This window comes from Zerene cesonia, chromosome 10 (assembly GCF_012273895.1).
Source record: "Zerene cesonia ecotype Mississippi chromosome 10, Zerene_cesonia_1.1, whole genome shotgun sequence".
Lineage (NCBI taxonomy): Eukaryota > Metazoa > Arthropoda > Insecta > Lepidoptera > Pieridae > Zerene > Zerene cesonia.
In genome coordinates this window covers 8,122,367-8,140,140 of record NC_052111.1, presented here as the reverse complement: position 1 = coordinate 8,140,140, position 17,774 = coordinate 8,122,367, and the positions used below count along the sequence as shown (strand labels likewise).

The 17,774-nt window shown below is 30.7% G+C and overlaps 2 protein-coding genes across 2 annotated transcripts; both read left to right on the top strand.

The window, feature by feature from the left end:
• Positions 1-3,463: 3,463 nt before the first annotated feature.
• On the top strand, positions 3,464-9,858 carry LOC119829675 (calcium and integrin-binding family member 3-like). The gene is made up of 5 exons (XM_038352294.1): positions 3,464-3,514; positions 5,229-5,263; positions 6,672-6,789; positions 8,153-8,280; positions 9,621-9,858. The coding sequence occupies exons 1-5, from the start codon at positions 3,464-3,466 to the stop codon at positions 9,856-9,858; spliced, it is 570 nt and encodes a 189-aa protein (XP_038208222.1).
• A 3,426-nt stretch (positions 9,859-13,284) lies between these two features.
• LOC119829730 (ubiquitin-conjugating enzyme E2 N) lies at positions 13,285-14,594 on the top strand. The gene has a single exon (XM_038352380.1). The coding sequence runs from the start codon at positions 13,520-13,522 to the stop codon at positions 13,973-13,975; it is 456 nt and encodes a 151-aa protein (XP_038208308.1). The 5' UTR covers positions 13,285-13,519; the 3' UTR covers positions 13,976-14,594.
• Positions 14,595-17,774: the final 3,180 nt, after the last annotated feature.

Sequence of the window (17,774 nt, the reverse complement as noted above, 5' to 3'; positions counted from 1 at the left end):
TATAAAAAGAAACATCTGTGTAAGTTTTTGCAGAATTCTCTTGTAAAAAGTCTCTACATACATTTTTCTTATTTACTTTTTAAACTTTAAAAAATATTACACTTTTAAAATCTTTTCTTGAATGTAAGCAATCTAAAATAAAACAAAGTATGCTTCGTTTTAATTTTGAGGCGCATAATTATAAGCTCTTAAGTTTCGCGTTCAAAAGGAAATTCAAAATGAAATGCTATGTTTAGTTGCAAAATAAACAAGGGAAATATTTTTAAAAGCCCGTTTCCGCACAATGGAATTCATATAAAATGTTGAATAGAAATGTTTTATAACGGAATACTGTTGTCTTACATAGTTTTTGGTACTTACTAAAAACCTAGGTACTAACAACAAAAAACAGTCACCATCTGATGAATTTGAATTTTGACGTTCAATAATACGTTTATAAAAAAAATTATTTAATACCGATTTAGTTGACATTTTCTAAGAATTGAGGTATACGAAGAAAAAGAACCCATTACAAAAAAATAAAATAAAAACATTACTTCCAGCCAGTGATAATCACGTGCTTATCCAAGGAGTATTTATATGTCATCAGTCTAATTTCTTATCTTTATAAATTCTACACTATGACTAATTTCAAACGCGCCTGTGTTTGTAAACGCGCGTATTGTAATATATTTAATTTATTGTAACAGATGATAATAAGATAAACTTTAACTTGTTCAAATGTTCACCTTTGTTATCTTTGTTTTATTCGTTTGGACTTATCCAATATACGCATGTAAGTATTTACTAAACTAAAAATAACTATAACTATTATTTTTTCATTTAATTTAAATACACAACATAACGTTTAAAAAGTCCTCATGAGAATTTGTTGTACATGTAGTGGCACCAGAAAAATGCGAGAAGCTACCGGCGCAAAGGTATTGTATGATAGAATGGATGTCAAGGGAAAGATGGGCGCACACTGAAAGGTATTTCTTGCATATTATTTAACATAGAAGCCCAGTACCACTCGTGTGCCAAGTATAGTCTTTAACCGCATTTTTTTTTAAATAAGCTAACCATAATATGTTTGATAAGGAAGTAAATAATAATGTGAAATATCATTATTAAAGGAAATAAACCATACTTTTTTTCTCCATTATTTTTATTATCTTGCATTGTTTTATACACATATTTAAATGATTATGTCATAACAATATTGTAATATAATTAATTAATTGTCCGACTGATAATGTGTACTACATTGTCAATAAATAGATATAAAATAACAGGCATAAAGAATTATCGAAATAATTTTTTTTGCTATTTGTTACAAAAAATTTAAAACCAACTCTTAATCTATACCAATTATAAAGCAAGTAAGGGTTTAGTCGCGGAACAGATTCTCATAAAGTATGAAATGAAAATAATGATCTTATTTGTTTCTGAGCTGGTACTTTGTCTGGTGGTACACGGCCAACAGCAAATGAAGCATGACCTATTGTATCAAAGTGTACCCCCAAAAAGCTCACTTTAAATAGGAGGAAGCCTTGAAAATCTAATTTCGAAATTCGACTTTATATTCTTATGAACTCAAAAGCAAAAGTTAAATTTATTGAACTGGACTTCCTTCAGAAGCGCCTTTGAATCATCAAAATATATGATGCAAATATTACCCCTGGTGGATGAGAAGTTTCTACAGAAAATAGCCACAAATGAACTCTCTAGTTCCTTTTTTAAAATCATATAAATTTTCCACCTTAAACATTCCACTATTATTTAACATAATAATGCCAAAAAGTGGACTGTGTTTTTTAAGCTACAATTCACACTAGACACTCCCACATTACCTTTTAGTTAAGCTACATTAATAACTTCTTGCTTATACTAATTTTCAGGTACACATATAATTGGGATCGCCGCAAATGCTTACTCATCCGATGGGCGGAGTACTGCGGCCCTCCACCACCTCACACTAACAACTTCGAATCTGAACATATTTGCTACACAGAATGTGGAGGGTGGGCTTAATCGAAATCGTAAAATTATATTCTTTAACTGACAGTTACATGGAGTAAATATTTAAATAACTTTTCCGGCCTGTTTCCTTTTCCTCGCCCTTTCCAGTCCATTCCTGGTTTCCTGTCCAGACCTGTGATTTCAACGCCAAGCAAAACAAATCTACTACTAAGAATAAACAGAATAAACAATAAGAAACTGTGTCCTGTTTATTTAATGATGTAAGTTTAGGAATTCTCATATTATTTAAAACAATACGCTAGCTACCAATTTAAATCATTAAATTTATTTACAACATAACATGTTCCTTAATTAGTAAATATATCGTCAGGCAATAAGACTAATACTTTAACAGAATTAACCTTATATTGTTAATAAATATTAAAATAATAACTAAATGGGTAATAAATTACATCTTTAATTATTAAAATTTACAAAAGAAGCAATGCGCTAGTGTGTTCTTACTGAACTACTGCCGATTTTTCCCAGTCTTATTGGATTGTGTTGACTGCCTTAAATTGTTCCGCTCAAAATGGAAATATTAACTTCTTTGCTTTTCTCTTGTAAATGTAGGCGTTTGTTTTTCTATGTGACCCTCTCTTGCCCTACAAAATCCACATGTCAGAAAATACATTAATTGATAATTCGTTTTTATTTCTAAGAAAAATAAAGACACAGCCTTCAATTAAATGAATGTAATTTACTTTCGGGGAAAAGGTGTGGCGGATACACCCCGAGTACACAGATCAATAAAAGTCAGAGATTGACAGTTACAGTTGATTGTTCGAATCTTTGTAAAAACTTATTTTTCGGAAATCGCATTATCCACCTTTTCAAAAATGTATTAATTCTAATTGACATTTTACACGTGAATTTATTGTGGTATCTATTATGTAATTACTTTATTGTAAAGTTTCAATCAAGGAATAAAATAATATATTATAATAGTTAAAAAAAACTAAAAAACACGCTTTTATCATATTTTGCAAATTGAAAAATGGAATAATTTTATCAAATTAGTAAATAGTAGTATTGTCATCGGTCCTCAATAAATGTACAAAGTTTGAACGAAATCTGGCCGTTTAAAGTGGGTCAAAATCGCGCCCAAAGAAGTCGGTTACAAACAAACATACAGGTGAAGCTAATAAAAAGCGTGTAAAAACGGTTCTTAATAAATTAGGAATATACAGGCTTATATTTAAGAGTTTTTAAATAATATTCTCTATGCTATATGCTATGCGTTAATAATTCAAATATCTCCTTACATTTGAGTTCGCTATGTGTTTCATTAGCAACAATAAAGCTGAATTTAAAATTTAAAAAATTAATTTAAATTTTGGCTTCTATTGATAACACAGCAAGTGGCATCTATAAGGAGCTAATCTGTCCAAGGCACGCCCTAGCAAATAGCAACGGCAGTGTCCAGGTGTCAGGGCGTAGAGGCACATCCCTTCATCCAACAATGGGCAACAAAGTTGTGACCTTCACGGAACAACAACTGGAGGATTATCAGGTTTGTATTTATGTGTGTAGTATTTATTTTAATGTGGATGCTTTTACTCATGGCGTAGTGATGGTTTTAATGGTTCATTTAGAGTTCAGTAAGCGTTTAGTTTTATACCCATTTTGACATTTCACTTCAAGTAAAAAAACTTACCATAAGTACTACTTTTTGTAATTATTAAGTGATTTAAGTGTACCTTGCACGTTGTGCTTAGATAAATATTTGTTCATTTTTTTCACTAAGAAACTTACATTATTATTATTTTGTATGTAAAACATATCCCCAGATGTAAATATTGTTTAGAAAAGTTAAGAAAATAATGACTAATTCTAGTATATCAGGTAGACAAATTAAAAAATTTATGACATATTTATATTTTCATAATTATCTATTCAATCATTATCTATGAGTGAGAAATCATTTATATTTATACGCGTCCGAAGCCGCTGGCAAAAGATATATATATATATATATAGCCTTTACTTAATAATCACGTACATATTAAATGGCAAAGACTTTTTAAAATCGACCCAGTAGTTTCTAAGATTAAAGCGTTGACACAAACATTTCAGCCATAAATTATATTATGATAAGAGCGTATAAAAGAGAGTAGAAAGTTATTTTAACAACAACGTCGGTTCACACCGATGAAACTATCAATACAAATACTTTAGTGCAATGAAAACAAAAGACTAAGCTCAGTTGCTTTGAAAAGGAAACGTTCGGTTTCCTTTGCGGCGACTGAAACTTTTTCTAACTCGCTTTATGAACTTGCGGAGTCAATATTATTTTTGTTTTTATCTGGTTTTACACGCTACGAGACAGAAAAGAACAATTTATTTTAAATCGGAGGTATTGTTTTACTTTAAGTGTGGTATCGTGAATGGTTCAATATTTTAAACTACATTGCTATGACGCAAAAATTCGTAGGAAAAATCTGAATGTTGATTTTGAAAAGAACGTATTAAAAGTATTTTTTTTTACATTTTTGTAACATGTTATATATGGGAAAGTGTGTCTGTTTGTTTGTCTTTCTTTCACGTCACAACAGAGCTATTTTGTGGTATTATTATTATTGTGTCTGGAGTATAGTTTGGAGTAAATACAAATAATTTCAAAATTGAAATGTATTAAATTTCTTTAACCAGGCGAGCGAAGCCGCGGGAGAAAGCTACTTTATTATAAAATTCGTCAATTTATTACCATCAAATTAGTTTCAGATTTGAATCGACACCTCTCTAAGACAGTCGTCATCTTCAAGCAATTAGGTCAATACGCGTGACGTCATCAGTCCAACCTAGCCCTAGATTTTCCTGATCAGACAAAGAAATAACATTAGTTTATGTTATTTATTGCTTAGTTACATTTGTAATAAACAACATCATATCTTTAGTAATTAGTTGGGAATTCATGATATTAGTAAGAGATTTACTGTAATAAATACAATAAATAAAAATAACAATGTTTTTGATTATGTTTATTCTTTTGCATATGAAAATAAATTTTGTGATAAAATGAAAGAAATTTTTATTTTAACTTACATAGCGTTGATTTGTTAGGCATTATCATAAAGTTTAAGATATACTTAGATGCTAATACAGGGGAAATTTATAATAAATATTACAATTTGCATTTAAATTGATATATCTTTTCTGTTTCGTAAACTTACAATTAAGGTACTGAAATATTTATAAAGAAATTAAAAACAGTTAATCTTATACAGGACTGTACGTTCTTCACGCGAAAAGAAATACTTAGGTAAGTTGTTTGAACATTATTTTTGTATGATCATTTGTGAAAGTTCTAGTCCTTGTTCTTACAAAATGTTTCTTTACAAGCTACTTAAAAAGTTTATCATTCTGTACCGTGTATTTACGTCACGTTAAATAAAAGCTGTAGCTTTCGCCTCCTTTCTTGGCATATTCATGATAATGTAAAGGAAATCTTGAATCAAATCAATAGAAATCCTAAGTACAATTAGGTTTGATATTATTGAGGAACAAACCTAACATTTGGCCGTGCAAACCATATTATTTACAATAATAAATAACTATTATTTCACCTTTATGAGACACGTGGATTAATAAGCCTGTATTATCGGCCATCAATTAAAAGATTTGTACGTTTATTTTCACACCAAACCATAAAATAGTTTGGTTTAATAAGTAACGAGTAAACATTCATAATCCTCATCAAGTATTTGAAAGCCGTTATTTGCTTTCGCTTCTACAAATGTACCCTGGTATTCCATTTATTTGTATAGACAGATAAAGCTTATATAAATGTTTTTATTCACTCCTAACATTAAAACTCTGGTATAGAAAATAAATTATACGAATATTTCAATGTTTCATAGACGTTTTTCATATAATAAAATCCCAAAAGTAATATGTGAAATTCAAGCAACCCATTTGTAGTATCATAATAATATTGTTTCCACGTTATTTTGGGGCTTTTATTATATTTTCATGACAATTACGCTTGTTTGTATATAGTATGAGTATAGAGGATGGGATATTATCTGTGGAATGGATATGTAATGTTATTTTATATGTATTATGTGATTTACTTCGCAGATGTCTAGTGGAATTGAAGGAGGTCGTTTCGGAGATATGTAGGTCTCATTGTTTTAAAATCTAAGGCAATACTCTTGCTCCCGGTTTACAATATATTATGTTTCGACACAGTAGCACCTTCCTTTTGCGTATCAGATTTTATGTTTATACTGCTAAATTGCGTCTCATTTTATTTCGTGAAGTTTATAGCATCGTACCAGCATATTGAATTCCTCATCCAAGTAGAAAATGTATTTATATTTCATTTGTTATAGATACTTACTACATAATAATAAACAGTTAAATAGTATGTTGGTTTACAGGCTAAGCTCAGGAACTACTAGACCGATTTCAAAAACTCTTTCACCGTTTGAACCTTGAGTACTACTATAGTATTATGTTATCTGTGGTGCTACAGAGTACAGACTACACATGGGATAAGTCAGCAAGCACGGCTAGTAAAAACGCCCGCCAAACAGCATTTTCACTCTTCTTTTGAATTCTTCATCTACTTTTAAATACTTCTATCACGAAATATAGGTAAAAATGTAATTACATTCCAGGGTGTTTAAGATCATGAAAAATACGTAAAAAATATAATTATATTCCAGGGTGTTTAAGAGGTTCAGAGAAGTGAACCCAGAACTGGTGCCGAAAAGTATGACGGATAACGAAGCTCACACAATCGCAGTCCCCGTAGATCAAATAGAAAAATTACCAGAATTAAAGGTATGCTTGTAATACTGCAAAATTGAAGAAAATAAATCGTTTATTTATTTTTTTTATTTATTTAACTCTTCAACAAGATTGTACATAGAAGGAAACTTAGAGATAATAATAATAATGATTAAAATAAAGCGTACAATTTGTTTGGCGGCCTTATCACTGAGAAGTGATCTCTTCCAGGCAACCACGGTAACGAGCATACTGCTAAACTATGAGCGGGACGAAAAACAGACACTTTTAAACATTCAATCATATTTACATACAACATATACATATATTTACACAAATATTTTAGCCATAAAACGATGTATTGGCTATATGAATGTTATGTCGCCTTACTGTCATGGCGATAATATTTAAAATCCTTGCTATCTACTATATCACGTCATACGTTGTTCACATGCGTCAGTTTTCATATAGTAGCCCAATAATATGTAGCTACGTTCATACCGACGACATCCTAGCGTTCACGTAACTGCTTGAAAACTGAATGTTATTTGGATATCAAAGGGAATGCTAGAGATATTCATAAAGCTTTACTTCGTGAATCTTGCTCAAGAAAATTGTAAACACCGATACATAAAACTTAATGCTTCATGCTAGAAAATTGGTCGGTTACACATCAAAGATAATCTACTGAAAAATAATGCGTTGAATCGGAAGAAAATACGAGTACGGATCTTACGAGTTAGATTAATATCAATTATATACAAATTTATTAAACCATTATATACATTAAATTACTGACATGACTTTAAGACTTTCCTAAAAATTATTTATTCTTATCTGAGCAAGAAGATATGACGAACATGTTTTTATTATTTAATTTTTGATTTATACTTTAGCTCCCATCAACGCGAAAGCAATATTCTAGTAGGCACTTTTGGGTTTAATCGTAGTATGATAACATCTGTCATACTAATATTATAAATGTGAAAGTTTGTTTTTTTTATGTTTGTCCGTCAATCACGCTGAAACTACTTAAGGGATTTTGATGAAATGTGGTATACAAACAGGGTATGAACTGATTTGGGTTAGATTGATATTATATTATTGATAGGATACTTTTTATCCCAATTAAATGCTCCCTTGGGATCAAACAGGAATCTCGATATCCGGGCGAAACCGGGACGAGCGTCTAGTATATATGATGGACCTTCTGACTGTTTCATTGAAAAATTTGTTATTTATTAATTAGTGCGCTGTTTACTACTTTATACTATAATCGACTTACGCTAACGATAACTATATTAACGCTTACGATTTAAACCACTAAGAAGTCATAGTGCAAAAGAAGGTCGCTAGCTTTTACGAAAGTTATTCTATCAAAGATATCCAGCGCTTTTCAATAACATTATTTCTGTAGGAAAACCCGTTCAAGCGCCGCATCTGCCAGGTATTTTCCCACGACGGTTCCGGCAACCTTACATTTGAGGATTTCTTGGATATGATGTCGGTATTCAGTGAGGCGGCTCCGCGGGATATCAAAGCTTGGTTTGTATAGAAACTTGTTTATTTTAACGTGAATGAAAATAAATCAAAGTTTATATGAAGCCACTAGCCAGTGACATGTAGTAGCGGCAGTACTTAGATATGAAAAATATAATTTAGTTTTTATTTGGAGGGTAGAATATTCTATTATAATGGAACGAATGTTAATTTCATATATCAGTAGAGGACCGTAATATTTTCCTATGATCGCACATGCACTGTTTATTTACAAATATATTAAGTAACAAATATACACGCGAATTATGGATTTTTTTGTATGGATGGACCTATGGACGTTTGTTACTCTTTCACGCGAAAACAGCTTATCATATATGTATGAAATTTGATGGAGAGATAGATATTAGTCTGGATTAGCCAGAGGCTAAACTTTACTCGGGTACCATGGAGTGACCGTGGATTACACCTAAAATATTATATTGAAAATTATTAAACGATAGGTAATTATATTAAAATTTTAGTTAATATGTGAAGTTCAACGTGTATTATTTATTTTTTACGTTGTATTAAAATGCAATAATAACTTTAATTTTGTTTCAATATAGTAATACCTTTAGAACAATTAATCCTGTCATTATCCCTGCAACCCTTATTATAGCTATGGGATAAATACATTGAATGATTTGCTGAAATACGACAATAATGTCTCATTACGTTACAAGAATGTGTTATTGCATCACGACATGAGCAATTTCGTTTGCTTTATTGAATTTGAAACTATATTTGGAGTCGTTACTTCAATTTTCCGATACTGATATAAATTTATATCGTGAAATTCAATTGTTATTGTTTTTTTTATTTGTAAATTTTGTAAGTAATATCTTTATATTATTTAGAATACCAGCATGTTCTTTATTTCTTTAAATCTATTTAAAAAGCTTATATTATAATTATTTTTCTTGTATACCTACTTCGCAAAATTATTTTCTCTTAATATATATTACAAAACACTAGAATGCTTTCAAATTGTCAGAACTCGACGAAAGTTTAATGGTTATCCTAGTAAAAAGTTATGAGATAACAAACATAAAAAATGCAGTCGAATTGAGAATCTTATCCCTCTTATATCGGTTAAAATATAATTTACATTATAAATTTTGATCTGTTTTAAATTGCTATTAAAGTAAGTATATTAAATAAGTATACATGTCTAATTGAATGTGCTAATTTTCTTTAACCGAAATTTATATCAGAAGTTTCTAATACCTTACAATTTAGTATATTCTTATTTAATTAAATAATGAAAGAATGTTTATTTTTGAAACATATCAAATAATAAATAGGTAGGCATTTCATTGTTAACATTTTCAGTAAAATGTTCGCAGGTACGCGTTCCGAATTTACGATCTGGACGACGACACGTATATCGGCCGAGAGGACCTTCTAGAAGCTACCCAGTTACTAACTAAGGGCGAGCTGCAGCAGCACGAGAGAGAGGAGATAGTCGCCAGCGTGCTGGATGAAGCGGACGTGGATGGTGATGGCAGACTGTCGTTTATGGACTTCGAACATGTAGTTGTGAGAGCGCCGGACTTTTTGTCTACTTTTCATATAAGAGTGTAAACCATAGAGATGATATTTTTTTTAATTCTTCGAGTATACTTAATTATTATATTAATTATGTACTCGCTTTTATATAATTAGGTATGGTTCCGATTTACAATTATGCATGTAAGTAAACTTACTTTTTCTTAAGAAATAATATAAATAGATTTTGGATTAAAGCAAATATTATATTATATTACCTAAATTAAGATACAAGTCTTCTTTTATATTCCTTGCATAATGATGTATTTATTTATAATAATATAGACGGTTGATAAAACACATGTTTTATTTTTCATTGTACAACCTAACTTTATCCATACAAAAAACATAAATACACTATACGATATAGGTACGTTATTAAAATAATACATATATAAAAAATAACTTAATTAATATCAGTATACAAGCGATGCGGATTTAATTTATATGATGTTGACAATTGTTGAGGAAACTATATCTACATAACAAATTTCCAAACTGCTACCCTGTAGCGATTAATTATCTTTTTATATTATTACTAGCTGCACCCGGCAAACGCTGTTCTGCCTTACTCTTATCGTTTAGTGGTATGAAAAATAGATGTTAGCCGATTCTCAGACCTACCCAATATGCTTACCAAATTTCAGAGGAATCGGTCAAGCCGTTTCGGAGGAGTATAGAGACTAACATTGTAACACGAGAATTTTATATATAAGATATTCTTTTAAAGACCGATGATTGTATAGTTCACATCTACATAGGTAGTTTTTTTAACGTACAAATATTCATTAAAATCATTTATGTAAGTATATAAACCCGTGATAAAGGTCAGTTGTCACCAATGTTAACTATAAATTATCTAGAAGTATCTCGAAACGTTATTCACAGCGCTCCAAGTTCTAGACTGACGCTAACTAGAATATATCTGCATTGCCGTATACTGTGGAAATCATTTAGTTTGCACTGTATTAGCAACAATGTTCCGATGCGATATAAAAACAATTCCGACGTATTGTTATCATAAGATATAGCATTTGTGTAAATTACCGTTGACGTAGGTCATATTATGTCGGGTCCAACTGCTTAAATCAGGCGTTTCATTAAAAGCCTAGGCTCTTGACGAAGTTGTTTATTAATAAGCTGATTTTACAGGTAGGCTGTGACATATACAATCCAATAAATTATTTTATTTTGATTACCTCCGGCCTACGGGGGATCCCGATGTCGTCAGCTGAAATGATAAAAATTACAAAACGTTTAGTACAGTGTTTGATTTGACCATCATAAACTTTCATCATAAAATTATAGGCTAATTTATAAATATGCTGTTTTTGAAATTCCCATAAACAACCATAAAAGTAGATTTGAATTAATTTGTCTATCTTCTTCTCATTCATCATCTGTAACTGTTATAAAGGTAATTTGTAAAGTATCTCATTATTGTTAATGTTAACATACGTGAAACAATAAATTCTGCTTATTGTGATAAACAACATTAAGTATATTTACGTAATTATTGAAACTGTGTTATGATTCAAAAGTCTAATTGTATAAATAAATGTTTCAGTACGAGGTCGAGTTTGAATGACATTTTTTCGTCATACAAAGCTATAGATAGCTTCATAACTTTATGAGTGTCAAGCGCTTGAGATTTAGGTGTAATGTCCACTTTACGGCTTAATATAAAAAAGCTTAACGTAAATTTAATAACGTTGTAAAACCACAATACCTACTTTATTACTGCATTGTCGTGAACATGATAAATTATTATATATTAAATGATAAATCTATGAAATCTAATCTTACAGACAGGCCCATTCTTTGAGCATGGGTGGCTCATGGATGAGCACCGAGGTTTTTCTGTTTTAAACTTTGCTCTAACTTAACATCAATATTATATGTATATACAACAAAAAGGTGCAATAAAACTTCACATCAGCTAAGTTCATTATAATTGCACAATCATTTATGATAGGGGAGAGAGATTTTGGGATTTACTCGAGCGCGTCAGATTATTATAAGGGAAGGTACCTTACCTATAGCTTAGTACTTCCAGAAAGTATGAGCAGTTGATATTGGTGGGTGTGTACACAGGAGCCGCAGATAATTAAAAAATATCGATAATTCTTTAAGGTTACGCTCAAATCGTCAGATTAGCGAAATTTGGATTTCTTATGTTACCTAGTATGACATTATTGTTAAATTAATTTTCGATTTTAATATTTGAATACCCAAACTGTATGTAGAATTTAATAGCTGCCAAATATTGTAAAATCTGTAATTTGTAACTACATTCTGCAAATAAATTTAATTTGAATTTGTCTTTCAATTTGAATTTGAATTAAATATATCTGATGCGCTAGTCATATTTTTTTCCCTTTCTTCATAGCCACGAAACTACCATCTAGATCGTTAGATTTAGGTAAATTTTATTTCGGTGATATGTTAGAGCAACAATAGCAAAATCTAACGCGCTTGAGTATTTCCATATCCGTAATTTTTATAATGAGAGAAAAAATCTAAAAAACATTTTTCCACCGCTAAAATTAAAAACATTATAGGACTTTTTTTTCTCCCTATCGTCTAATCTGCGAATTCCAAAAGATATTCGAGACGCAAAGTCTGTCCATTTCCAATTATGTTAGTTGGAATGAAATTATTTTTATTCTGACAAATTTGTCTTAGGTACGTGTGACGACTTGATAAGTTTTTGCTTTGAACTTGATGGTGTTAGGGTACCGTGCTTAATTAATAATTAATTTCGGCCTCAAAGCTGGAGTTATGAAAAAAACAGAATAGTATTAAATGCAAAATATTATCTACTTTCTATATTTTTTTACTAATAATTTCATAAAGCTAAAAAGATGTTGATAATACCTAGATACCTACTAATTTATTAAACGCACACATGTTATAAAACCCATTATTGAACGTTTTGCCGTCTGTTTCTAAAAGTATACAATTTTATTTAAGTGCCATCTCGTGTGGCTTTTTAGTTACATTTAAATTAATAGTTACAAGACGAAAATAACCTAGGATATTATTAAAATAGCAACACCCCTACCATAGACATTTACTATTTTAGTTTTGTAATGCAATTTCGGATACATGTCAAATTGAGTTTTGTTATAATACGGAATTAGTCTGACTATTTGGAAAATGCAAAATAATAAAATTAAGGAACAATAATATCGATGTAATCATTATTTTATCAATAAACCAAAAACTGATATATAAATCTGAAACTTATTTGTTAAATAAAATTATTTCTGTTTTTAACTTAATCTTTTTCTATTAACCGTTGCTGTACAATTTACTTTGAATAAATTTATACATACTAGCGCTATTTTACTAGTAAAGTATATTTTTAGAATTTCTGAATAATATGTGTATCATTGTCCTTAATAAATAAATGAGTTCTTAATAGTCTGTAATATGTAATTTTCTAGTCATGAAAAAAAGTATGTGTTATCTATGGCATTTCATAGTTAAAAATTGAAGTGAGCTCTGTAACATCGCTTTTGTAATCTCGTTTTCAGCAATATCATGGCTAAAATGCTGCTATAATTTAATTGTCTGGAATACGTGCCTCAGTGATAATTATAAACACGTGCAGGGGAGAGACAGTTGGATACTTTTTGAAATTATATGATTACTTTGTTTCATTTGACAAATTGCGCTAGACCGCATATATAAAATGGCAGCCCTACCACGTAGAATAATCAAAGAGACACAGCGATTGATGCAAGAACCCGTGCCGGGAATAAGTGCGGTGCCTAGCGAGACTAATGCGCGTTATTTTCACGTAATCGTCACCGGCCCAGAGGACTCACCGTTCGAAGGAGGACTATTCAAATTAGAACTATTCCTGCCAGAAGACTATCCAATGTCAGCGCCTAAGGTTAGGTTTATAACGAAAATATATCACCCGAATATAGACCGACTGGGTCGCATATGCTTGGATATATTGAAGGATAAGTGGAGCCCAGCATTGCAAATTCGTACCGTTCTCCTTTCCATTCAGGCGTTACTATCGGCGCCTAACCCTGACGACCCCCTCGCGAACGACGTAGCTGAACTTTGGAAAGTTAACGAAAGCGAGGCGATTCGAAACGCTAAGGAGTGGACGAGGAGATATGCTATGGATAACTGAGCATACGCCGTCGCAACCAGTGCCTCCCCACACGCGAGAAAAGTGGAAGAAACTAACATAATTATATTATTATCATGATTTAAGAGTGCAAGTTATGTTTACAACCTAGACCAGTAACTTGTGAAGAGACAATTGTGAAAAAAAAAAATTAATCGGCTGAGGTAATTGCTGTGACACCGTGGTGTGCTCAGGTTAACCTTTTGCATTTGAATGTAGTCCTCCTCGTCTCGGCACGATTCGACAGCCCATTGTTTCCCCTCACTTGTAGCTTCATTATGATATTAGGTATGCATATTTTTTTACTGTAATAAAAATAGCAAATTTAAAGAACATCGGGAGATTATTGTGATGTATATATTCATGGTTATGAAGTTTGGTTAATTTTATACAAAGGATAGTGTGTATCGTCACAAAGCCTTTGCCAGAATCTTATCAATATTAAGTGCTATCATAACATTGGTTCCCTGATCTCTACTGATACTGAATAATTAGACAGAGGAAGGAAAATAATTAATTTATTTCAGTGATCAATAATGGTTTTTCTTTTCTGTGAATCTTATGTGTACTATTTACTTGTATAAAAGTTATAATTGTATTTATGTAAATTTAATTTGGCTTTGTGAGCAACTTCAAAATACATAATATACAAATGCTAATCCTTATTTTATTTATGTTATCTTTTATTTATAGTGACAGTAGTCATAGGTGAAGGTTAGTCAAAGCTTTTGTATTTTATTCAGCACTGCAGATGTGTTGTTCGCTTTATTTATATTATGAAGACAGATTGGGCTATTTTGTGCAAAACCACAGTCCACAACATAGGAAAAATGTAATGTAATTCATAAATAATCCACTATTATTGCTATATTTATAGTTGTGTTAAATTGTTCACATACATATCGGATGAGTTGCAAGTATTAAAAATTATACATACATAATTATTCTTTTAAATTAATTTTGGCTTATATTTTAGTTGAACTTTATTCACATAAGCTACATGAAGAAAGTGTACCAATAAGTATTTTACAGTGTTTAATTGTATTGCAACATAGTGGTGCTGAACAATTTTGATATCTAATGACTTGTCCATACATGTTATTTTCCAGATATAACTGAATCTCGTAATTTTCTGGACTCTTCTAGAGCTGTGTACTATTATATGGATGTGTTTAAGTGATGGCACAGAAATGAAATTGAACGCAAGAATTACCACTGTAATAGATTATACTGATTTGTTCTTACTGCAAGAATATTGAAATGCCATGCTAACCTCTGCTATTATATTTTAGATCATGATTGAGTTTCTTAGACAACCTTTATTACAATCATGTGATGCTGATTTGATAAAAATGAGTAATGTGGTCATTTTAATATTCATATGTGAATAACATGCATAAACAATGAGATGTTCTGACTTAGAGAAATCAAGTTAGGTTTATCCAATTTTATCATTTCAATGGCTTCATTAACGCAGTGATATGTGCTTCGTTTTATAATATGAAAGAAATATGGTTATAATAACAAATGTAGCAGGTAATGAATAGTTGGGAAATCTGGGGGATTATATTTGATTAATCGTCCCATGTCTTTATGTAGTCATTATATAATTCTGCACTTATAGGATGAATGGATTTGAACAAGAAAATATTCATACTTAAACACATCATTCAAAGCATAATCGTTCTAAATTATAATATCTAGTTTTTAATGCAATTTTCTCAAAATTGTGACCAGTGTTTTTTTATTGCACTTTTCCTTCTCTTTTTAGGCTTTGACTTATTAGGAGACTACTGAGTTATTAGTAATAATCTTAGTACTATACTATCATATAATTTTTATTTATATAGTTATAAAAATTTATAGGTACTGGTTTTTACAAGTTTATATAACACAAGCCATATTTATGTAACATTAGACAAGGACATATAGTATTAAGGAAATAAGCAGTGTTGATGCAAAATCAACTTAAATTGTTGTCATTATCTAGATTATAGAATAGGTCTTAGGTCTATTCTAATATCGCTTGGTAAAAAATATGTAGCAAGGAAATCTTTAATAATATTTATGGTAATCATTAAGATGTGAGGTTTCTCACATCAATGGTATCATTGTCCTGGATAGTTATCTCCTAATATTACAAAGCAGTACTTTGAGTTACATAAAATATGCATTTCAAAGGCTGTGCTTGCCAGTGGCGCAGAGAAATGAGCCAGTATCGACGTATCCATAAAAATTCTGAATGAAGGTAGGTACATATTATGTCCCTAAGGTTTAAAAAAGCGTTAAAAGAAAAAGGTTATTTGATGATTAAATTTTTAAAAATATGTAGGAGGAAATAACGAAATTGATGAATATAATATTATGTCTTGTTACTATAGTTGAGATGTAGGCAGATTGGAAAGCCTGCATGTAACAAATGTATTCAAAGCTTTAGAAATACCAGCACAGGCATCAATTAAAAGCTGACGGTATAGTATCGCCTGGTAGTTATTTCAGTTAACAGATCAATATTTAACTTGGTTTATTTTGGTGAGCACAATATAATTGTAATGGGTTATTTTGACGTAAGACCATTTCTATTAAGACAGCTAAATAATCAGTCTCGAGGTTTGAAGCAAAGAATTTTTTTAAGACAACTTATGGGAGGTATAATCGGTTCGTTACGTAACGCGTAACGCCAATCTGGCTTCCACTTCTTTCATGCATACGGTAGATCAAGCAATGACTTCTGCAGGGCGTTCCGAGACAGGATTTTTTTAAGAATTAGGGTGTTGATAGGCTAGAGTATTAACTAACGGAACAGAACATTCGCTGCTTTTAAAGTTCGCTTTACGAACATGATGCTAAATGTTTTGATACAACCTGATTTTTTAAACCAACGAGTGTATTGAACATTTTGCAATACACCCAACAGAGAGTAGCATTCGTAAAAAGTTTTTAAGGAATGCTCAAGAAAATATTCTGGTGTATACTCAACCTGAGGCTTAATTTTACTGAACAGATACCTAGTTAGATAAATGTAACACATATTGCCTTAATGTATTTATGTGATAATAAATTAATTTCATTTATCTATCATAATACTCGAAATACTAGCTTCCCTTTTAATATTTAATTTTTATGTGATGTGAAATGTTTTGTACTTGTAACACTTTAAATGGAAATTTAAATCACCGCAGTTCCACATAAACACAATGGCGAGTATAAAAATAAAACACAACCTCAGTTTGTTCAATTTATTCTTAACTTTAATGCAGACTAGAATAATACTCTTAGAAATGAGAACAACAATAGTTTTTCACATGTTATAGTGTACCTACAATATACCAGCTTTTACAATAAAATGCTATTTATTATCTGTTTATTTCAATGTAAATAAATCTTATTCACAACAGCTAGCAATACAAAATTACATGTCAGACTGTATTGTCTATAAATATACTTAGCGGGGACTTCAGGTGGGACCATACACTACCATACAATATAGACAATAAGTTGTGTTCAGTTTCAATGAATGTGGGATTCCAAAGGAAAAATTCGAAAAATAATTTAAAATTAACAACAATCTAAGATATTGGTCGTAACGAGTCCACAATGATCTACTTAACGGTGTTTATAGAAAATATTAAAAGAAATTGTATCTAAGCATCAGAATATTGAGAGAGTACAAGAAAGCAGGATTTATATTAGGGTTACTTCACGAATTACATCATACACTTTTGAAAATATCATTTCAATAATAATTTTATACATAAATAAACCTTGTCGCGCTAAGCTTAGCTCCAAACACATAGATTAT